The sequence below is a fragment of the Lampetra fluviatilis genome, chromosome 32, assembly GCF_964198595.1.
Source record: "Lampetra fluviatilis chromosome 32, kcLamFluv1.1, whole genome shotgun sequence".
Lineage (NCBI taxonomy): Eukaryota > Metazoa > Chordata > Hyperoartia > Petromyzontiformes > Petromyzontidae > Lampetra > Lampetra fluviatilis.
The window spans coordinates 7,679,632-7,704,038 of record NC_136306.1 but is presented as its reverse complement, the minus strand read 5'-3'; the positions used below and the strand labels follow the sequence as shown (position 1 = coordinate 7,704,038).

The 24,407-nt window shown below is 48.6% G+C and overlaps 1 protein-coding gene across 13 annotated transcripts in view; it reads left to right on the top strand.

The window, feature by feature from the left end:
- LOC144943697 (uncharacterized) overlaps positions 1-24,407 on the top strand; it is a 127,990-nt gene that overhangs the window by 48,923 nt on the left and 54,660 nt on the right. For all 13 annotated transcript variants that reach the window (XM_078871446.1, XM_078871440.1, XM_078871447.1 and 10 more), the window contains exons 4-6: positions 5,676-5,896; positions 9,897-10,054; positions 13,166-13,254. In XM_078871446.1, coding sequence (XP_078727572.1) covers positions 5,676-5,896; positions 9,897-10,054; positions 13,166-13,254 — 468 coding nt within the window. The remainder of the gene's footprint in view (positions 1-5,675; positions 5,897-9,896; positions 10,055-13,165; positions 13,255-24,407) is intronic.

Here is a 24,407-nt window from a genome sequence, read left to right as displayed (position 1 = left end):
CAGCTGAGCGCGCTGCTGCTCGAAGAGCGTGAACCTCCGCGGGGATGCATTGCACAGAAGCAGCAGCAGCAGCAACGGCAAACAGCAAAACAGTAGCAGTGTTTCGATTTAAAGCTTTCGTGACTGCAGGGATTCATCTTCTTGGTTCTTTTGGTAAAGTCACGTAGAATTGAAATAATAAAATAATAAAAATAAAACAATTAAATAATTCTCACGACATTTCGGCCACAACGCAAGTAGCCGTCCTCAGGTGGAGAACACGTCTGTCAAGTAGTCTGAATGAGACCTGTTCTCCACCTGAGGTCGGCTACTTGCGTTGTGGCCGAAACGTCGTGAGAATAATTTTATTATGTTTGATTTTTATTATTTTATTATTTCAATTCTACGTGACTTTACCGAAAGAACCAAGAAGAAGTAGCAGTGTTGACCTTCTATTTGACGGACTGTTGGCGGAATGCAATGGGCCCCCCCCCCCCCTTTTGTCGCCGCCGACAATGACTCAACGATCGTCTCCTAAAAGCCTCCGACGACGCACAACAAAAGGGGCGCCGCTGCAGCAGCGCAGCATCCCGCGGTCAAATTGGCGAGCGGCCACATTTAGTTGTGCGAGCCCGCCCTCGGCCGGTCGCCGTGGCTCGAAGGCGGAGGGAGTTGCAGCCGTCGTAGTTTTGCGGGTTTTTTGGCGAACGAGCGGGGGTTGAGATCACCGCGAACGGTTTGCAGGTTGCGGCATTCCTGGGTTGTCTCGGCCTGCCATTTTCATGTTGTGCATACGAGCAGAAATAATTCGGTTGCGGTCGTGAGCTCAGAGATTGCGCCCGTTTGTTGTTTGGGGGGGGCGGGGAGGTGTGGGGGTGGCTGCACGGACGAATGAACGCGAGCACGCGCCGGTGATCGTCACGTCCAAGGGCGATGAGTCGCAGTGTTCGTTAGTCCGCCTCCTCTTGTTGACCCCTAGCAACAAACCCTAACTTCTTCTCCTGCTGGTGTTCTGCCTTAACGGCTGCCATCTCCTCCATCCTTCTCAGTTCTCTGCCCTCCACATTTCCACAAACGCCCCCCGTCCTTTAGCTCCTCCAACATCCCAATCCTCAGCCTTCCCTTCCTTCCTTTATTTTCCCCTTCCATTGTTCCTTCTTTGACGTCCTTCAAACCATCTTACCCAATCCGGGTAATCTTCCTCCTTCTGATGATTCCGGGTATAATTCTTCTTCTTTCATCGATTCCATTCAAGATGTCTCAATCCGTCGTCTTTAAGTAGCAAAGCGCTTGCCCAAACACCTGTGTGCAGTTTTACTTGGAATTTTTTTGTAGGCATTTTTAAAATCATTTTTCAAGAACCCAGAATACAGTGGGAGACCCTCCGATTAGCATGGGTCACGACATGCGGTGAGAACAACATTTAACGCACGAACATACATACTAAAAGGAGAGCGAAACTTTGTGTACCAGGCCGACCTCATAATTGGTGGAACGAACGAGGGCATCTGGGCTTGGTGATCTGAATTTTGTCGCTTTATTGAGAGAAATAAAAACCATTCGGATAGCTAGCTACAGGCTTAGTTCTGCTTGGAAATGAAACATCAAGTCATGCACTGTTTAACTGCATGCCTAATACAGGTCCCCATAACTGTGAGCAGAAAACAACAGGTAGTGAGATTTTCGTGCACAAAAAACGGCAGGATGTACAAGCACAATGTACGTGCATATTCTTAATTGCCCCATGAATAACCCAACCGGTAATGGATATCCATTGTAATTCATATGCACACATTAACCCACCCTCTGTCCTTCGCACCTGATTGGCTTACAAGTGACGACATCACATCTATCCCTCTATGCAAGAACTAAACAGGAGGGTTTCTCCACAAAACTGGCTGGTTGTAATTACTGGCGAAATGGCGTACTCGAATCGTAAATTTTGTGGATTTACTCTCCAACACACCGGTGTGCTGTACTAGTAACGAATTGGCATGTTCTGTTTACGTGACAAACCTTACTAATTGGCTGTGTCGAGTGGTGGCGGGTTTAACGACACGTATTTACGTGATCTAACCCAAAAAAAACCCTCTTGTGATCAATGAATTTAAAAGCAGTGTGCTGATTTGCCTGAAAAAGAGTTTTGAATTGGTGCACACTACCACTTTATCAATGTTATTATGATTACGATGCTTGTGAAAAACTACTGGACATCTGTGAAAAAGAGTTCTAGGGCTCATCGGATTCCTACAGTATAAATACAAATTTTTATTCTGTTTACCTAGGAAAGCCTCCCAGAATCCCCAAGACACTTTTTTTCAGGAGGGTCCTGCCAAGTTTTCGCTGTGCAGGGGGTTTGGATGCGGCGGCGGCGGCGACGCTTAGTCTCGCTGCGAGTAATTTTCAGTTGAATTTTTTAACGTCGAGATGTTTGGCCGAACACCAATTGGGGTTATTATTTCGTTTAGCTTGGTCAGAGAAACCAAGACAATGTAACAAAAGGCCTAAAAGTAGACACGTTCCTGGAATTCCTTTGTGTGTGTGTTTTTTTTACATGAATATTACATTTGCATTTGAAACCCAGGTCTCCCTTGAAAAGTAACAATTTTAAGTTACAATGGTCTTCTCGACTGGCTTGTAAATAAACTTGGCAAGATGAACGGTAGAAGAGCGAGGTAAAGAGGTCGGAACGCTCTCGTCGTACTTGCTTACGAAGCAGTAACCTCTTAAACTATTTTATTCATGATAATTGTTTTTTTACCCTTCTATCTGGCAACAAAACTGACACCTTATTTTATAAGGAGTCCTGTTTGCATAGACCACAATACCTGCAGTCATAATGCAAACAAAAAACACAACCTGATAATGTATGCACTGTCCTTGAAGTTGATTGGTCCACACCCGAGACAGCTTTCCTTAGAGCCTAGTCTCACATGGGTGTCAGTTTTGTTGCCAAATAGAAGGGTAAAAAAACAATTATATTTTTTACTGGCAAATGAGGTTACAATGGTATTTTATTCATGTCGCTTTTGCATCGTCATTTTATAATTTAAAAAAAACATTTAAAGTAAAAGAACTGTACCCGGCACGAACCAGAATCGCGCCATCGCCTGTATAGAAAGCTTTGGGTGGAAAATTACTCGATGGTAGAATGCGAGCTCGTCTTAATTGCCGGGTTGTTGCCAAGTCGCGTGTGGTTGCACCCCTGAGATCTTGGCAGCGGCTTGACTTGTGAACAGCTTCATGGGGAAAATATCGCCAGAGACCTGCCATCGGTGTTTGTACATGGGCGTGTGTGTGGGGGGGCTTTACTCGCAGTTCAGAGTTTGATGTGCCGACGTGGAGAGGGAATGTGCTAATTTTCATGCATTGATGTTTACCGCAGATGTGTGTGTGCTTGTGCATGTGTTGTGGAGAGAGGTAGTGTAGCAGTTGGCGCACTGTACTACGGACCAACCTACCCGAGTTCGATTCCCGCTCACGGCCAACACCGGTGACGATTGTCTGAACCGGTCCTGGGCCTCCCCTAGGTCGATTTAGCTTCCAATGAGGACCTGGTGCGGTGTGTAAACATCGCTAGCACTGGGGAGACAAAAGTGGCTGGGCGTGGTGCTGGCCACCCACCCTCTCGGTTTTCATAGGTGCTACTCGCTAACAGTACTTGCCACAACAGTCTGTTAAGACTACACGGGGGATCTTTGTCTTTGTGTGAGCGACAGTCGCCAAAGTGCAGAGATTGCATTTTGTAGAATGTTTTGTTTGATCTCATTTGGAAGTGTTTTTCACTTCTGGTATCCAACAGCAAGTCAGTGTTTATATTTGTTTCGTGGTTTGCAAAGCACAGGCCCCAAACGTCAAAAATGCCAGGTAGTCAGAAAAAACCAGCACGATTGTTGAAGGTTTAATAGATGATCATAATAAATATTACACGTGAAAAACACCGACACAGCAACCTGAAGTAGCCCAAAGATCCCAAAGTGCGGCCAAACTTATCAAAATTCAGTCATCTTTTATCGGGTCGGCAAACATCTAAAAGAAGGCATAAACAACATAAATTTCTAGCTTATGACCAAATCGCCCACAATGCCCACCATCTGGTAAGATCTCGGAAGCTAAGCAGGTTTGAGCCTGGACAGCACTTTCTTGGGTAACCATCGTGAATAGCAAACTGTTTGTACAGTGCGCTCATACGAAAGTTATTACTTTGATGGTTCTGCTTGCCATATTGACCTAGCAGTGCATCACATTATTAACCCATTAGTTTAAGATTTAAAAGCCAGGTTTAAATAATCTTTGCAACCAACAGATGTTGGTAGTTTTCCCGAAAAAACGATTTTAAAAATTACCAGGTAAGGCCCTCTAAGCTGTGTAGCTCTTTTTCAGAAGCGACCGGGCCACAAATGATAGCGCAAATGAAATGGCTTATCACGTGGAAATTTATAGCAGCCAAATACTCCTAAACGTGTAATTCTCAATGTGGAGGGAAAATCTGGAGGAGCCGGAGATAAACCCACGCGACCGCGGGGAGAACATGCAAACTTCAAATATACAGGCGTCGTGGGTTCGGATCGAACCCACGACCTCCTGTATGCAAGGCGAGGTAGTGAACATCTAGCGCCCAGCGTGTGAGCGGGCTCGCTGCAGGGCTAAGTGGTGTGAAATGTGGCAAAATCCGTTGTTGTGCTGTACTCCTATGCTCCCCCGCCTTCACCCTCCCGAACTGACAAGTGGTGAAGTATGGTCAAACAACCCCCAGGGAGGGTCGTGGGGGTTGTTTGAACTGACAAAGTGGCGTAGGGAGGTCCCTTGTCCAGTTGTTATTGATTCTAGATTTGAAGCTTTCGTGACTGCAATGATTCATATTCTTGGGTTTTTTCGGTAAAGTCACGTAGGTAAAAACATTAAAAAGTAAAATAAAATAAAAATCACGACGTTTCGGAGGCAACACAAGCTTCCGTCTTCAGGTGGTACCGTCACAGCCACGACAGCTGTATCAAGTAAATGAGAGATTGCAGGAGCTACCACTCCGTTTATATAATGGTTGGAGAAGGTGGTTATTGATTGCTGCACACGTACTCAAGTGCAGTGATATCTATGACACTCGAGTTTTTCTAATCATTATCCAACCAGCCAACATGCCATATTGTTCCCATTGAAAGTGTCGTAGAAATTTTAGCAACGACAGTGCAGATGCCATTAATTTCACCGGGTAAGTTACACTGGGTGTCGAAATTCATTGGAGAAGCATCCTTCAGGAAAGTAATAATCCCCACGATCCACACGATGTTGGGAGGCCGTCATCCAGCAGTGGATTGACAGACGGCTGTGCCTGTACACTTTTGTTCAATCCTTGGTGCCGATGGACTAAAACACATTTTGTATGCGTATATGGAGAGACGGAATGCGGTTCTGTTTGTGTTTTATACAGAAACGCTCCATTTATCGTTGCGAGTCTCGGGGATTGTTTTGCGACACTTATCCTCGCCTCCCTCTGCAAATGTTTTGATTCCTCTTGTGACACGGTTTGCTTTTCCTCTGATTTCTGTGTACTTTATTATTTGTGTCGCCGATCACTCTTGCAATTGAGACCTTTCCCCTGGTCAGCTGAGTTCTCACCTGGTCGAATAAAATTGACTTAAATTGACTCCACTGTTATCACACCCCCCCCCACCATACCCACATCCCTTCCCCCACAGCTACCTGAAGCGCTTCAAGCAGATGAAGATCAAGGTGATGCGCAGCTGGTGCCGACAGATCCTCAAGGGGCTGCACTTTCTGCACACGCGCGACCCGCCCATCATCCACCGTGACCTCAAGTGCGACAACATCTTCATCACGGGGCCCACGGGCTCCGTCAAGGTCGGGGACCTGGGGCTGGCCACGCTCAAGAGGGCCTCCTTCGCCAAGAGTGTCATCGGTGAGTGTGGGCGGCGAATGTTCATGTTTAATGTTTTTTGTTAATTTATTTTCCCCAGTTTCATCTCAGCTGTGCTAATGACATTGCAACCCCTTAGTGCTAGAGAACCTCCGATTAGCATGGTTGGCTACGTACGGTGCGAAAGAAGTCATTGGTACATACATACATACAGAAGCAGACATTACAGAGCTACTTCTGAGATCCATTCAAGCGGTCTGGGGTCCACACAGTAGAGGGCAGCACGTTCATAATCCCCTTCCTGCATGTGAGAGTAATGTTTGTCGCAAGGCATTTGAACAGATATTCTATTATGCGAGCTGGAATTTAGCCATATTAAGTGCAGCGTCAACTTTAATGTGATTGTTTAATTGAACCTTATGGTGGGACTCCGGGGTCCCGAATGACGAATGAACGGAAGTAATTAATTAATTAATTAGTTTTTGACGACCCCCGTCCCACCGCGCACATGAACGCCGTGACCCACCTGGCGCGGATCATTCTGTTGTCATGTCATCCAAGCGCAGTGAGGACGAATGCGCAGAAGAGCTGAAAAAGCGAACGCACTCCATGCTCGTGTATGGGCAGGATCATAAGTCTTATCCAAAGCTGCTCAAACTGCCTACACGACTTAAGTCCTTTATTTGTCATCACGCTATGCATAATACAGTGAAACTGCTCTCTTCTCTTCATTATTATTTCTGGCCTACCAATGTCTGCAGCCAGGATCAATCGATGACAATCCTATTACCTGCAGATATTTAACAGATGAGATGCGTTGCACCGTGAATTCCTCCTGTTTGATCATACTTCTCTTGTCCGTATGCATCTGTGCAGATCGGTGTTTTTGCGGTTCAGCCATAGTCCCCACATACCGCTCGTATCAATGCGGATAAGAGGAGCGGCGACCCACTGCTCTGTAGAGTAACATTGTTATAAGCGCTTGTTACAATATTAACAGCGCATTGAAAATGCGTACTATTTTACGTACTGTTTACAAAGTGTGTTCACAAATCCACACTGAGAAACACGATGAAAGACAGAGGGGGTGTAAATATTTTTTTCGATAGTGTATTTAAAGAGCTACTGCAGGTAAGTAGTTTTCAGTTTTAAAGGCATAGTTTAACAAGACAACACTTGCCACCATCCTTCAAACCCATTGGTGAAAAAGAGCAAAGCTTTTGTTTACATTATAATATAATGTTTTGTGCGAGAGCCAGGGGCTTATGGAACCCCGGGGTTCCCTCCATAAGGTTCAATTGTGAAATCAGCCACACACTGCAATTGACGCGGTTTTAATCGCATACACCTGCCTGCATTCAAACTCATCGTCTTGGCCGTGCCAGCTCAGAACTGACCTCTGAGCCACCCGGCCACCTAGGATGGAATCCTTTTAAGGGAGATGGTTTTTCGAATCCATGATTTAGCCGCCTGTGATTAAACCGCGTTCTCAGCTGTAGTGAGATGCCGGCCTCAGCCCTTGTCACCAATGACTACACGCAAAACATTATTAAACAAAAATGTATTGTGTAATTTGACTCTGTTCCAGCTCTAGGAATTCGTTCAATTTCAATGATTATGCGACGAATGTTGCTCTCTCGCTTTGATTGGCATGGGCATGTGACAAACAAACTTTGGCAGGGAATGTGAAAGGCGTCACACAAAATGTGGGTGAGGATGTTTATTGAAGTATCCTCCGAAGGGGTTCCGCGATTTCGTCTTCCGGCGCTGCTCCCCGGCTGTGACGGTTCCTCCTGGGAATTTCTTCATCTCATCAAGTGACACCCATGGCACAATTGGAAAATAATTTGGGGCCAAAAAAAGCCATATCAGGAAGTTTGGCTGTTTCTTTGCTCTGTATTTTCTTGTAAGACCAAGAGATACGACCATGTAAGCTTTGCTGAACAAATCTAGAATTCAAATCTAGAATTTGCCGAACAAGTTCAAAGAGAATTTTTCCAAACGCAAATTACATAATCACCGCACTATCACTTGATACAAATTATTAAACCGATTTGTCCTTGGTATGGGTCATGCAAAGTTGCCAATGTTATATCCCACTTGGCGGTATTTCGAATACACGCGTCGGCAACCAAAATGACAAGAAGAGCCATTTTTTTCGAATTCGGTAACAACTAAAAAACCTCAGTATTTCAAGAGCCTGCAATGATGCACGTGGTGAGTACCAGACGGTGGGTCGTCAATGAACAACATCGCAAAGCAGCGGTCTTTAAAGAGCCGCTTGCGGCTCCGGAGCCACAGGTTTGCCGACCCCCTGCTCGACAGAGGTCGCAAACGGGTTTTGATTCCTTACCCGTACACGTACCCAGCCGCACCAGGGTCGCAAACGGGTACCCGTACCCGGCCGTACCCGTACCCTACACCCGTACCCGGCCGGGTACGGGTATCGGGTACCTGATTGCGACCTCTGGGATGAAGCCATGTTGCAGGCGTGGGTGGGTTGATTCTAGGAACTTGAATTGTGAGAAGAGACAAGACGTTGGGAAATGAGTGACGAACAGTTACTCACCAGTGACTCACGGCCTACCCGTAGCCGTGCCCGGCCGCACCAGGGTCGCAAACGGGTACCCGGCCGGGTACGGGTAGCCGGGTATCGGGTAGGGTACCCGGTTGCGATCTCTGCTGCTCGAGTTCACGTGCAGCCTTTTTGTCAACACATTGGTGGACGAGGGCCTCCCCACGCCGCGCGGATTGCGGAAGTTATTTGACCTTCATTCGCGCTGATCGGCGCACGTTGGTGAAGGCGGTGGTGCCCCAACAGTCTGTTTAGGCTATGCGGCGGGAGATCATTGTGTTGAATTTGCAGCGTGTTACGGTACAACCGTGCATTATTACCACGCTGACCTCCGATGACAGTGTAGCCCTGTAGCAGTCTCTAAGAAACCTATTATTATGCGTGGCGGTTGCCCATCCAAGCGATGTCCAGGCTCACTTCTGCTTCGTTACGGGAGATCTGGTGAGATTTGAGACATTCGGGTGATTTTAGTCACTGGTCCATAGAACCAGCAGTGGCTTGGCGTTTGTCTACTCTCTAGGGTGAGAGGTTTGGCGGCTGCTGCGTGCTCATCTTTGTCGTGGTTGCAACGTAAGATGATGCTTTAAATGCAAGGCGCCCAACAGCCGGGGGCTTATCACCTGTGGGCATCGCAATGAGAGAAATTGTTTTGCTGCAGATTGCCTGTAGTTAACTTTAAAAAATATATTTTTTTTTTTTCCGTCTCATTGCTAACATACGTAATTGTAAGGTTGGGGAAATCATACCTTACGCTCTCCGTGCTGGATAATTACGGGAATGGGATAACTGGCTGCCGAGCTTGACTGGTGCTAAATAACACACATCGCCATCTAATGAGACGTGCGTAGAGGTGGGGGGGGGGAACGGCACGCAGGAAACATTTATTTATTATGATAAAATTTTATTTTTCAGGATTTTGTGGCTCAATCTCGTGGCTCAATAAATGTGGGCAGCTTGAGCAATTTTCCCCAGCCCGGTGACATGTGAATTAAAATGAACGATTAGGTGATACTGCATTGGCAGTAGTGCACAGACAAACCCAACATGTTTGTCAATAACACTGTTGGTGTGAAAATGAAAAGAAATATAATAATAATGTGGCTTACATTTTCCATAGACGCATTTAATGCCACCAGTGCAGAAGCGGTAAGTGAGCATTCGTGATAGTCACGTGATTAGGCTGCCTATTCTTGACGAAATCTTACTCTTCACAGACAGTGCCACAGGGAATCCTCATCAGTCATGATCTATTTATTAATAAATTATTGTCTCCAAGCCATCACCATCTCAGTTTTGCAATGTAACGTCCCATGTGGCTCTTGCACTTGAGCCAATGTCATCGTTCTGTCCCCACGATAGCTGTCCTCGACGGCGAATTCCTCTCTTCTGATTGTATAATGATGATGATGACGACGACGACAACGAACAAGAGGAGACATTGACTTGCGTGCGACGTTTGCGTGGCAGGGACGCCCGAGTTCATGGCCCCGGAGATGTACGAGGAGCACTACGACGAGTCGGTGGACGTGTACGCGTTCGGCATGTGCATGCTGGAGATGGCCACGTCCGAGTACCCCTACTCCGAGTGCCAGAACGCCGCGCAAATCTACCGCCGCGTCACCAGCGTGAGTGCACAGCGCGCCAGCCACCCACTAAGCCACCCAGCCAGCCAGCCACCCAGTCACCCACCCACTCAGTCACCCACCCACTCAAACCACCTAGTCACCCACTACACCCACCCCACCCACCTCACCCACCCCACCCACCCACTGACTCCGGCGCCCCTCTCTATTTTGACTATAAACTATTTAAATGTTACCAGGTAAGGCCCACTGAGCTATATAGCTCTTTTCTAAAAGCGACTTTGCCATCACAAATAATAGCTCAACGAAGTGGCTTATCACGTGGAAATAAATGGCAGCCAAATACTCTAAACGCATGTGGAGGAAAAAACCGGAGGACCCAGAGAAAAATATATGCGACCACGGGGAGAGAGAGACCTGCCTTCCCCGTTGCCTCCCACTCTTCACAATCTTTTGCCACTTCCATCCAGATTTCTCCTCCAAAATCTTCTCTTCTCATCACACGCATCTCATTGTTCTGTCTCCCTCTCTTCCCCTCCCTTCCATCGTCTCCATTCCATTGCTAATGCTTGGGCCTATCTCTCTGTTCTGTAATCCTCAGCGAAATGTTATGCCCCCCCCCCCCCCCAACTGCGTTACATTTTTGTTTTCACATTGTTCATGATGCCTGTTATTGTCTTGGTTTAATTCTAAAATCTTGAATGTTTCTTTTTATTTTGTACCTCCATTTTACGTTTAAAATCCTCCTTTTCATTGCCCTTTGGTTGACTTGTCACGTTCTCACTTGTTCTTTAGTTGGTGGAGGGGACATTTGTGCCCCTTAGTTCGTTCCGGCTAAAGTCCAAGAATCCCGTTTCCAATTGAAACTCGTCGGTAATCGTCCCTTCGTGAAACTTCTCATTATATTTATTTGTATTATTTTATTATTTCTCTTCTATGTGACTTTACCGAAAGAACCAACAAGAACATTCTCATTGACCAATAAATTTTCTCCCAGCACGAGTGATTCTCTCTTGCGTCTCTGTCCTGCCTATCGCAGGATTAAACGATTTGCCCGAATTCCTTAAATTATTATATTTGCACACATTTCAATACGTTAACATTCAATCTTAGGCCTTTGCTAAACCGTTGGTTATAACTTTTAGTTTTCTTCATATTCATCTCAGATATTACTTCCTTCTTCTAACCTCTGCTTCACCCACAAGCAAGTCTCTTCACCAACTAACCCCATCGTGCACCGAACGCACCAGGTTGCTTAACCCAAGCAGCTTTGAACCTGGTCGGTGCTTGGACTGGAGACTGCCTGGGAAAGCCAGGGTTGTGTTGGCGTGGGCTGCGAGGGAGATAGGAGATCGCAGCCCAGCGATGGGGGTGGAGAGGCGGGCGGGGCGGGGGGGTCAAAAATAATTGCATTGTAATCTGAGGTGCGATTCGAACCCACATCCGTCACGCGTTTTAAAAATAAGCTGCTTCGTGTTTAATCCCCTCTCCTACAGCTGCTTTGTGTAGTAGATACCGGTTGTTTCTTTGCCACTTAACATCTGTGGTGTCACCTTGGTTTCTGCCCCGCCTCCCCCCCCATGGCCCTCCCCCTGCCCCCACTTACTGCCCAGCAGGGCATGCAGACAGACAGGTGGGGGCCATTCTGTCTCGGTTTACACATTGTCCCAACAGGAATCCATAAACGTTTACTCCATCTTCAGCAGAAAATATATATTTTGGGGTTGGGGGGGGGGAAGTATAAAATCGCCTTGCGTGCAATTTAATTTGTTTAATTCATTAAACGTATCGTGCTGACATTTCTTACTTGGGTTCCAAGAATTTATCCAAAAATAACTAAGTGTAATTTTTGTTCATGCCAGCACGAGTGTGGTGTTTCTGCCGGGCCTGTCCGGGGGAAATTGCCGACTTGCCGTGGTCTCTAATTAGCCGTGTATGGGTGATGTCAGATAGGCCGACTTGACTTTTTCTTGTTGGGGCGGGGGGGGGGTTACTTTTTCTCGAATTATTAACGGTGCTAAAAATGTGCTCGGGGAAAAAAAATAAGAGACGCTGCAAGCTTCCTGCTCGCGCAAAAAAAGGAATTCCAGCATTTATCTTCTTCCGATCAATCGAGCCGTAGATGAGTAAAAAAAAACTGTGCCTCTCGCTGGAAAATGGGGTGACCATCAAAAGGCGGCCGACCGTCATTATCGGCTGTTTAAAGACCCCCCGAATGTGCTCGCTCACTCTTCTCTGTGCGTTTGCCAAGGCTTTGAGTGGCTGTGTCGTGGCCCAATTTTGGTGAATTTTCTCCATTGCCCAAAAACAATAAATTATGAAAACCCCCGTAATGCTAGACGCCCTGCCTCCTTTGTTGCGCTCGCCAGTGCGGAAATCATCGCTAGCTCCGAACTCGGGGTTCATTCTTGGGCCAAAACTGCCAAACGGCCCGACGGATTGTATGTGTCTAAACACGTGCCTCTTAAAAAAAATTTTTTTATGTATTTACACATTTGAAATGCAGGACGTTTCTATTGGTTGTTTCCTGATTGATAGACCGAATTGCCTGTATATAACTTCAAAGGTCACGTTAATAATACACGAGCGGCAGGTAATTACGTGACTTCACCCACAATGAGGCCGGAGCTTCGATGAAAGCATCGGGAAGTGGAGGGAATGATAGGGGTGACGAAAGTGACAGGCACGGACACAGACAGACGCGCACACAGACACGCACGCACGTGCAGATACGTTTAAAGAGACACACAGACGCCCAAATCCATTTCCATGCACATGCACACACAAACGCACACATACGCAAGTAAACGGACACACGCAAAGACGTACACACGCAGATGCATACCTGCATGCACATTAATACACAGATACACGCCCACAAATATCCCCCGTATAGCCTTAGCAGACTGTTGGGGCAAGCGCTGTTAGCAAGCACCTATGAAGGTCGGCACGGCAAGTTGCGATGTTTTCACGCAGTACGCACCAGGATCTAATTTAAGGCCGAGTCAACCTAGGGGAGGCCCGGACCGGTTCAGGTAATCGTCACCGGCATGGGCCGCGAGCGCGAATCGAACTTGGGTCGCACGCACAAACACGCGTGCAGTTAAATGATCTTGTATGTCCCCCGCCCCCCCCCCCGCATGCCGTGTGCAGGGTGTGAAGCCGGCGAGCTTCAACAAGGTCGCTTTCCCTGAAGTGAAGGAGATCATCGAGGGCTGCATCCGGCAGAGCAAACACGACCGGTGAGTGGTTCGGCACGGGTGGCTTGTCGCGGGGGGCACGGGCCCCGGCCCTTGCGCCACGCTTGCGCTACCGATGCGGAAACGTCGCGATGTGGGGGGGCGGATCCCTTGCAGCGGAGGCCCTAAATGCAACCGCATCTCAAGACCCCGCTGCAGGGGAAACGGTGGGCATCTTCAATTTGTACGACATTGGTCTGGTACCGGAGTGTCAAAAACGTCGAGGTGTGTCAAAGGTCAAGTCAAGTTTATTTGTGTAAACCGGATAAGAACTCAAGCGACCAGCGCACGTCACTGCCGCCGTCCACAGCAGCAGCCTACTGGACATCTGTGAAAAATAGTTAATCGGATCCCTCCAGTATAAACAAATCTTCTGATATTATTGTTACGTACACGAGCTACATACATCATAACAATTAGCAACTTGCGGTCAGGATATCCTCCCACGCGGGGGTGGCCCAGCGGCCTCGTAGGGTCGTGACGGGGGAGTGCGCAATGACTTTGGGTAAATTTAGTATGTGGTGCAGCAACGTCTCAGCGGTTGGCACGCCCGAGCTCGATTTCTGATGTCGATTTTCAGCCACATAAATTATCATCCATGGCGAGTGACCTCTACATCAGAACCGGGTCGTGAGATAACCCCCTCCTCGACCCCGCCCCCCCTCCCCCCCTTCTTTACTATTCACCAACTCCACACATTGACGAGTGTGGCGACGCGAGATCAAACATTGCTTCAACTGTTGTACAGAACGCAACTCAAACGGAACTTTGTTTACCTGTTTTTTTGCTCTTTGTCGATTTGGTTTTCCGAGGTCACTTTGTTGCAGATGAAGATGCTAAACTTTGTGTCTTCCCTTTTAAACTTCCTTTTTACAATTTCCACCTTAGTCCTCTTTAAAAGAAACATCGTACAGCCGTCAATTCAACGATATTTAACAACCACCCAATTGGGTCTCTGAACGATGACGAATTGTGGCGTAGATGATGATAATGATGATAACGAAGTGAATGCACTGATTAGACGGTGGGCCCGGTTTATTTAACCAACGTCCATGTAAATCTGAACACTTGCTGCTTCAACAGATGACTTGAATGCAACCCCATGGCCAACCTGGCATGACCAAAGCCTTCTCATTCATCCAGACAGTGGATTGAGAAATATCTGTGAATTCATTAATGGTTTGATGAGTAAACAACCTACGGGAGGATTAACAGAGGATCGTGCACGTCACGCACGCATCATCCACGTCACCCACTCGTCATCCGAACGACACTTTGTATGTTTGGCGAGGGCAATTCCATGTGATAGCACAAGGCTTGCCCACGTTGAACGGCGTGTGTCGCCGGGTCTGGTTTGAAGGGGATGGGCAATGGCTGGTTTGTCGTCGTTCTCTTAACTTTGGGATTAAAACCAAGGCAGCCGCCGTGTAGGGTGGCTGGCGACATTTTTCCCAACTTCTCTCAGGATTATCCATGAGTTGCTATGGTTTGGCGGCCGTTGAAGCGCGTTTGGCGTTTACAGCGAATCTTAAGAGTTTACCTGAGGACGGCTGCTTACGTTGTGGCCGAAACGTCGTGAGAATTATTTTATTATGTTTTATATGTATTATTTTATTATTTCCCTTCTACGTGACTTTACCGAAAGAACCAAGAAGATGAATCCCTGCAGTCACGAAAACGTGGTCAAAGTGGGAGATGGGCTATTTCCAGTGACCCACATTTCTTAAATGCGCTACTTCTGCAAGCATTGATTTTCTTTGTGTTATTAAACAAAATGTTTAATAAACTAACCATTATTAGTTAAGTTAAATAAACCTTTAAAAAAAAACCTCTGTAATGTAACTATTCTGCAAATTTCTCTATTGGGATTACACACAGCAGCAATATCGCCCTCTACTGCTAAAACTTGGCAGGACCCTCCTGAAAATCGTTTGAGACTCGGTGAGGCTTTACTGGGTAAGAAAGCAAGGAGCAGTGTGTGTGCATTCGTGTTTGCATGCACTGGTTTTCTGCTCAACTTGTGTTGCACGGACCACTTCCTGTACAGCAGTACACCGCGCTGTTGGGGGCCTCACGGTGGAGAAATGTTAACTTCCTCGCCTGGTATACAGGAGGTCGTGGGTTCCACCCCCGACGCCTGCTGTATATTTGGAGTTTGTTTGTTCTCCTCGTGGTCGCCTAGATTTTTCTCCGGGTCCCCCTGGTTGGCTGCTATAATAGTCCGTCCCTTGTGATAAGCCGCTTTGTTGAGCTATCATCTGTGGCCAAATCACTTCTGACAAAGGGCTATATAGCTCAGTGGGCCTTACCTTGGTAAAATCAAAATAGTTACCTTTTTAGCTTTAGTCGTTGGGCAAATCTCCCCAATTTCGCGATTTGTAAAACTGTGCGTGCCAGGCGATTAGAATGTATGCATATGCCACAGCGAGAGAGAGGTAAAGAGCTCGCATTCGATATGAACCTCACGTGTCGCTTACGTGCCGATTTAACCAGATCGGGATACGGATATATCCCGCACCTCCGATTTGGCACGATTGGCTACGCACGGTACGAAGAGTTCTGCATAAATACACATTTAAGATTATATCCCTCGCCCCCCCCCCTCCACCCGGGGAGAAACTCGAAATCGAGATTTGCATGGGCTTGTCAAAGACAACTCACGCGGGGTGGGTGGGAAGCGAGACGGAGTTGAGGCGCTGACACGAGGGACGTGGCCTGACGCAACACATTTGTACGTGATCCGGCGGCAAGTAGTTGTCTCAAAGTGAGCAGCTCGTGTTTCACAAGCGTCGTTTCATAAGCGGCTGCCAGCGTTGGTGACTCAGGAGGCGATTGTCACCGACGAACAATATGCGAGTGAGTCGCCTTGCCATCCAAGATGCGGTCATAATTGCTGTCGGTCTCATGGTGGTTGCATTTTACCATCTGGCATTGTGGGTAAAAAGGGGCAAATAAAAAGTTCGGGCCTCCCGTATTCACGTTTTGGCGAATGTCATTTTGGTTCAAACATTTGCCGATGCCTGCACAGTGGAACAACTCTATCGCCACGGTGACGAGATGTTAACTACCTCACCCGGTACGCGGGAGGTCGTGGGTTTAATCCTGACCGTGACGCCTGCTGTATTTTTGGAGTTGGCGTGTCTCTCTTCCCGTGGTCACGTGGATTTTGCTCCGGGTCCTTCGGTTTTTCCCTACACATTGATGGTATCATTTGTGGCCAGGTCGCTTCTGAAAATAGTTAAATAGCTCCACAGTGTGCCTTACCTGGTTAAATAAGAAAAATAGTTTAGTCTTTCGTGTAAATTGCCACAGAGATGTGTTCCGGTTGTTCTCTAGCCCTTGTGGTTTTAGTCAGCCTTGTGATCTCAGAATGACACGATTGCGTAATTCTTGCTTGAATATATTTTCTGTTTTGTTACTCGATATTTGGGGTGTGGAGCGGCGGTGGCACAGCAGTTGGTGCACCGAGCGTTGAACCCGGCCGGCCACCTGAGTTGGATTTCCCAGCCACGGGCTCACGTCGTTTGAGAGTGATGTCTGAACCGGTCCCTGAGCCCCCCCCACCCCTCCCTGCCAGTTCACCCAATCCACACTGACCAGCATGGAGAAGTATAGCCACACAACCCCCACGGGCCAGCACAGTGTGGTGAGACAGTCGTTCACAGATGGATTGTTGTACGTACGTATGTTGAACTTCTTACGCACCGGGCGTAGCCAATTGTGCTAATCGGAGGTGCGACCCTGCTAATGGGAGGATTTACAGTGTTATGGGAAATTATTATTATTCAGAAGTACTTGTAGGCATGTAACGATTCGCTTCCCCGAGCGAGTCGGTGAATTGTCGCGATTCAATCCAAGAACCATTTTCGATAGATTGGATAGCACTTCTATAGCGGCTTCGGGAGTGATGTGAACCCATCGCGTCCAACGTGTGTGCACGGATATGAGAATGACGGTTCTCACCCTCGCGATTGCAGGCACGTTCTCGCGAGCTCACGAGTTTATACGAGTCGACGCGTCGTTATGCCCCTTCGTTGTCGTAAATTGATTTCTCACGTGCCGTGTACAGTCACGCTGGCGGTGACTAATGCGCCCATTGGCAGCACATGCGCTTGAGTGAGTCAGTTGTCCTTTGCTGCAACTAAACTTTCTTGAGAGAAACCACAATCGCATTATGTTCATTTATTTAAAAAATCACAATGCATATTGTGAATAAATTGCAGCCATTAGTCACTGGATTGAAGGCCCTCCCCAAAGCCGTGTCGGGTTGCGGAGACTGACCACGCTTCAACACGCTTACAAATACCATTCTGTTCCATCTCATTCATCTTCATTGTCCACTTGTGTCTTAGTAGGAAAATAATTGGCAATGACTAATGTCAACTTCTTTCACACCGTACATAACTTCTTTCACACCGTACATAACCAACCGTGCGAAATCGGAGTTGCGGGGGAAGGACAACAAACTCTACATTTAACATTAAATAAAGCAACGAAATTAGGCAAACTCTATTGCGTTAAAATGGAAAATGTTCATGAGTGTAATTTGGAGGAATCATTTAAAAGTGCCTGGGTGCTGCACATACGTATGGCAGTGTATGAAACAGCGGGGGGGAGTGGGGCGGTGCCCGATGAACCCCGACGACCTGAGGATTGATTCACAGCCGTAGCGAAACATATCGCTGGTTGAGAGTGGTCGCCTCCGAGTGCCTCTGTTGACTCGGCCTTAAGTGGGATTGACTCAAGCCTCGGATGAGAGTACACTTGGTGCAGCACACATCGGCAAATCGAGGCTGTCGTGCTTAAACCGCACAGCCGCCCTCGTGCGCTGTCTGTCCCACCCTCGAATGGTGCTCATCATCAGCACTTTCCCCCCCAGTAGTCTAGGAGGCTACACGGGAATATTTGTATGTAGAACGCATGCAATTGCTCATTGGTTTAAAGCGGCGAGTTTTTTCTGATTTACGAAGGACGGTTGGTGAAATTTCACTGTTGTCTAATCGGTGCATTCGCTTCGTTACCATCGTTGTCTACGCCATGAATCGGCCGTCATTCGGAGGCACAATCGGCGATGTAAATATCGTTGAATGGACGGACTGTACGATGTGTCTTTTTTTTAAAGAAGAAATTGCATACCTGTCAACCCCTTATCTGTGCCCTACCTTATTACATCACAAGGGAGAAACACAAACAAATAGACACTTTTATTTTGCCCGTATTGAAACGGCTGTACGCCGCATAGACCTGAACTCAATTTCCCTGTACAAGAATACTGGGTAAACCGTATGGGTTGACAGCTTTGATTGTTGAAATTGCAGAAACGAAGTTGAAAAGCCAAGACCAAACTTAAACAAATATTTCTCAGGATAGCTGTGTGATCCTTAAGAAAAGAACCAGTAATACTGGTCACAGCACACACACACACACGCGCCGTGCATGCATGCACTGTGCACGGGGTTGTGGGTGTCAGCAAGAGATAGGTATGTTGGTGGGTTGGGCAGGCGTGTTGGTCGAAGGGTTTTTATCCCCACCCCTTCGCTCGCAAGCCAGGGGGTCGCCGCCAAACTCGTTCCACGTGACGGACGATGTCCAGTTGTCGACGCCGGCCTCAATTCTTGCACTCGCGGTTACCGCCGCCGCCGTGGATTCGTCCCGATGCGTGAAATCCTGGAGGATTCCCATGAGCTATGTGAAGCTCTTGTTCACAGATGACCGGCAGGGGTGGGTAACGTTGGAGCGAGCGAGGCCGTACGCACACGGGAGACGGAACAAACCAGAAGCAACGCAAACAGGATGACAAAAACGAGATGTGGGGAAAAAAAAAACCCCGATTTTGTATCGCGACCGTGAATCGTAACGATCCGTTGGACCGTACAGGTGATGCACCTAGCATGGCAAAAGCTCCGTGGTGACGGCACCACCACTTAGTGGTGGCGGTGATTGTTGTTGTTGGCGGAGTTCTTTACCGAAGGTGCCGCGACAGGGTGCGTGTATTATACACACACAGGTCAGTTACGCACAATGCTAGCACGTTGTTTTAAATGCACTGTCGTTGTACATGGCCAAGCTATTGCGTATGATACATACAAACGTGTAAATACGTACGCACGTGGTGTTGCAACAGGGGTGTAGCGTTGCATCGATGCAATGATTAATGCCGATTCTCGAAGACCCGCGGAACGCGCATTGAATTGCAGCTCGCGTAAGAATTGACGTTTTCGTACGCGCGCCGTGTGTCATCGGTTCGTGCGGCAACTCCAGTCACCGAAGACCGCTCCAGCCACCGCAGGTGTTTATTAAAAAATAAATAATTGATTCTTGCAATGGATCGCGATTTATGGTGTGGGGGGTGTGAGGATGGTTGTGGGAGGTGAGTAAGTCCATCATTGCAAGCCGAGACTCCTGCACTGACGTCTGGATCAAAGTGAAGAGCGCCTGCGAGCTTGACGCACGTCGGGTTACTGTCTTGGCAGGCGGCGGTCGTGTGGTGACTGCAATAGCTGTGGGTGACGAGCAGAAGGAAGGAAGCGATGACCTGTACTACGGACGTGTACATATACAAAGACAAAGATCCCACCCCGCCCACCCCTCCATAGCTTGGACAGGCTGTTGAGGCAAGCGGTGTTAGCTAATACCTGGTGTGGCCAGTACCACGCCTAACCACCTTTGTCTCTCCGGTACTCATTTGAGGCTGAGTCGACCTATATATATGCGCAGGCCTTTTGTCACCCCACTTAGGGATAAGGGGCTCCCCACTTGTGTTGTCATCTACTGTATTCATCTTCTTGGTTCTTTCGGTAAAGTCACGTAGAAAGAATTTAATAAAATAATAAAAATAAAACATAATAAAATAATTCTGTCTCCTTGACAGACCTGTTCTTCACCTGAAGACGGCTACTTGCGTTGTGGCCGAAACGTCGTGAGAATTATTTTATTATGTTTTATTTTTATTATTTTATTAAATTCTTTCTACGTGACTTTACCGAATGAACCAAGAAGATGAATCCCTGCAGTCACGAAAGCTTTAAATCGAAATCTACTGTATTGTATCAGCAGCAGCAGGAATGGTCTCTCGACTGCTGGATGAAGGCCTCTCCCCAAGCCGCCGCCGCCACCACCATAGTCTGTGGTTTTTCAACGTAGCTCGTGCAGTCGATCGCCCCATCTCCACGACGGGGACCGCCCTGGGCGGGGGGGGGGGATTGGCCCGTCCTTCATCTGCCAACGTTGCTCGTCTCCATTACAAACCAGCGTCCGTTGCAGCGACTCGTCCTGCTCAAGCCGACTTCTCGCTTTTGTTAACGGCCATTGGTTCATCCCTCCGATGCGTGTCGTCCCGTCTACGTCTCTCTCGGTGTCATTACTTCGCCTGCTACGTACAGGGCTGTAATGCGTCCAGTGCCATATTAACCTTTAAAATGTCCTGCTGTTGTGCAACACTTGTTTATGTATCACAGTAAACAAAAGTTACATCTGATCTCGGTGAGATTTATAAGGCGGGGCGGGGTGTTGTACTCTGAGTGTCCAACGCGGCCTGTTTTTTGAGACAGGTTCAGGCTGCCGCTTATAGGGAAAAGTGTGAGAAAAGTGTAAATCGGTGGAAACGTGATTTCCATGCGGACCGCGAACCTTCCCCGTGATCTTAATCAGCTTTGTAAAGCCGTGCCCCTGCATGGCGAGATAAGCACGTTTTTCCTTTACCCCCCCCGCCGCCCCGTAGAAGCACCATAGTGGCAGTGGGGAGAAGTGCCCACGCTCAGCTAGCTTTGCATAAAAGGATGCCCGCCGCCCATGACCTGCCCTCGTTAGCTTTTTCTTTTCGAAGGTGCCCCCCGAAAAAGTCACCGCACCCCCCCCCCAACTTTCCACCCCTTACTAAACACGGACGAAAGAGTGGTGGGCCAGCTGGCCATGGCTCGCACGGTCACCGTGACCTTCACGTTGCCACGGTGGCAGTTGGTGCCAGCAGCGGCAGTGGTGGTGGCAGGAGGCTTCTTCTGCACCTCCCACTTGATCGCCGGCGATTTGGTCACGTGGTGCGTTGTCGGCCCCGGCTGGCGATGCGACGCACGTGTGTGCAGACATCGGACGATTTTGGCAAATTCACTCGGGTGATGTGGATTTTATAAACCGGATGTGGCTTTGGTCGTGTCCTGTGCAGTAGCCATTGGGCCGGGATAATTACTTATTTATATTCTTATTCATCCAGGAAAGCCACCCAAAGTCATTTTTATTTAAGATGTTTTCAGCCAGTTGGTTTGTTTGCGCAAGCGGGAGGAAACGGCCACTCCTGGAGACAACCCTCCATACTCGCGGGGGGCAACGCTCTGTCCCTCGTACAGATTGAAACAGTTGGTAATTAGTCCACTTGGTGTACTGCCAAGGTTTATCACCTCGATGACCAATACTGATATCTGACTTGCTCTGTAGCAGGATGGGCAGGGAAGTGCTGCCCCCCCCCAACCCCCTTCTGTGTGAGAAAGGATTCTCAGAAGTACTTCTGTGATGTCCACTTCTGCGGGATATCCTCTAACACGGAAATTGCACTGCTATATTGTGATTTCCAAGTGGCAACCTTGATCAATGTGGTTTTAGTCATCATCAGCCAAGACTGCGCCATCTCTCGTGCTGCAACAATCTGCGCGGTTCCTGCACAGGAATGTGATATAATCGCTCCGTCTCTGCGGTCGACGTCCTCTCAGGCTTCTCCGCTCACCGTTGCAGCCGCAGCTCAGTGTCCCTGACCCAGGCCATTACGAGCCCCGACTGAGCCACCCCGAACCGCCTGCGTCTCAAGACTCGAGTGTTTGTTTGGAAACACGGTGCGGAACAGAAGCCTTTTATAGCGACGCAGTTGAGCACGTGGCCCCAGTTAGTCGCGCAAACTGGGAATGCGCACGTGTGTGCGTGTGTGCGTACGTGAGTGTGTGCATGCGTTCGCAAGGGTACACTGTCCTGTAGGTGTCACCGATAACAGGCCATGTGACCGGCGCGAGCAGCCGAGGTCAATGGCGCGCAAGGGCTCGAGTTCCCGCGCCGCTTTGGGGGAAAATCTATTTTTTTTTTTACGCGCAGTTTGCGCGGCGAAGTCCAGCGCTTTATTGTTGTTGTCATTGCGGCAACGGCTGGCTTTAGTTATTGGCCGTTTTTAAAGTAATCGGATCGAGGAGGGGGCCGCGCACGCCTGCCCTTGTTTGTGTAAAAGCCATTGGTAACCACCGCTGCCTTCGCCATTGGAGTGGTGTTTGGATTGATTTAGCAAAAATAACACGCTAATGGGGGTCGTGTATTTTGGTCTCGGCCTAATTATCTCATTGACGTGTCGTGTAATGGAATATATAAATAAACGGTCGCTCGCGCGCGCCCGCGTGCCCGCCTGCCCGTCTGCCCGCCTGCCACACCACTGCTGGGGGACAGTGGTCCGTGGCAAGTTTTACGCTGAAAACCACCGAGTTTTGTTTGGCGTTTCGGTTAACGCCCGAGTAGTGCGCGACCTTCCTCTTATTTTATTGCGGATTAAACGACGACGACAAAACACACAATGCTGTGCCGAACGTAACGTCGCCATTTGCTCCGCGAAACAATAACACGGCGCAATGGATGCAGCGCGACGCGCATTTGCGTATCGCCCCAAACGCGACCGGCATCCTCGCGTACGTCTCGTGTTGCGTGGGTTACGCAAGCCCGGTGGAAGTTCTGAGAAGTCCGTCTCCGAGGCACTGATATCATCGCATCATTCCTCCTCCTTCATCCTCGTCCCCCATCTAACTCCTATTCTTCCTCCTCCGTTCGCAGGCTTCCTCCAAACGCCCGCCCCCACTACCTCCTCTTCCTCCCGCTACCGGCTGTCATCTCAAGATATTGCTCATTTGTTCATACACGGTTGAGGGAGCGGTGGTAGTGGTGGTAGGGGGGGGTGAGGAAGGTGACGCTCGGTGGGAAACATGAGTCACGACGTTGGGCCACCGGCACCCCCCCCCCCACCTCCGCACAGGAGAGACTCGGAGAGCTGTGATTGGCTGTAAGGTTAGGGGAGAGGTGGCGGCAGGAAGGAGTGGGACCAGAACCCTGAAACGTTGATAGCGGAGCCCCGGGGGGCAGGTGGCGAGGGGGGGGGGTGTTTCGTGACAACCGGATTGGCGAAGAAACGTGAACGTGTGTGGGATTTGCCCGCGTGGCGATGTGCGGCAGTGACAGCCGGAAAGTGGTGATAATTACCGTGGAGAGGTGCATGCTGGGGGAATTCAGAATTGGAATCTTTATGTAGACTGGAGGAGGAAATCTGAGGAGTTATGAAGCTGTTTTTTTCACAGAAGTCCACTTAGGGGCAGGGGTCGGCGAGTTACGTCACTGAATAATACAAACAAACGATGTGAGACCAGATTGAGAAAAGGTAAGCAATTCGCATAAATCTAAAGTATAGAAGTACGAATTGCACATCAATTTTTGCCGAGGGCAATCGTTTCTTGCCGAATTGCGCCGAGACTGGAAGAGGGAACGCATGGATGAGAGAACACGGGCAAGTTAGAGGCATTGCATTGACCTCGACAAAGAGTAAAATGGGCTTTCGCAGGGCATTTCCGCTGGAACGGATGCTCGCTGGTAGTTTACAATTACGGTAGTGACAGCCTACGGAGGGAAACATGCTCGAGAGAAAGTCTGTCGTGAGAGATGGAGCGCTTACATCGGCGTGTTTTTTCCCAGGAACTAACTCTGGGTCGTATGAATTGTTCATACGCCTGTCTTGCTGCTTCCACTGTTGCAGTCAGTTACCTGTCATGATCCCGGTGAGACGAATTCAATTTGCACCACCGGGTGAACAGGGGAATGTGATAAATGTGGTCCAATGTTTCGGCTGCCGTGCTGGGAGATAGATCCGCACCACCAGATTAGCGCAGGTTGGCTGCACACGGTGCAAAAGAAGTTCCACACAAACTCGCATACAGATCAAATTGAACCGGCGGTGACCTCTGTGCTTGCAAATCGAGCACGTTCCCGGGTCGACTCGACCAATGCGGCAGTTCTTTCCTGGCGCGGCATGGTCAATGTCCTGTCGAGCTGGGGGATGAGCATTTGAACAAAATTTATTTTTTATTGGCCAGGTTAGAAGGCCCACCGAGCTGTTTAGCTCTTTTTCAGACGTGACGTTGCTTGCG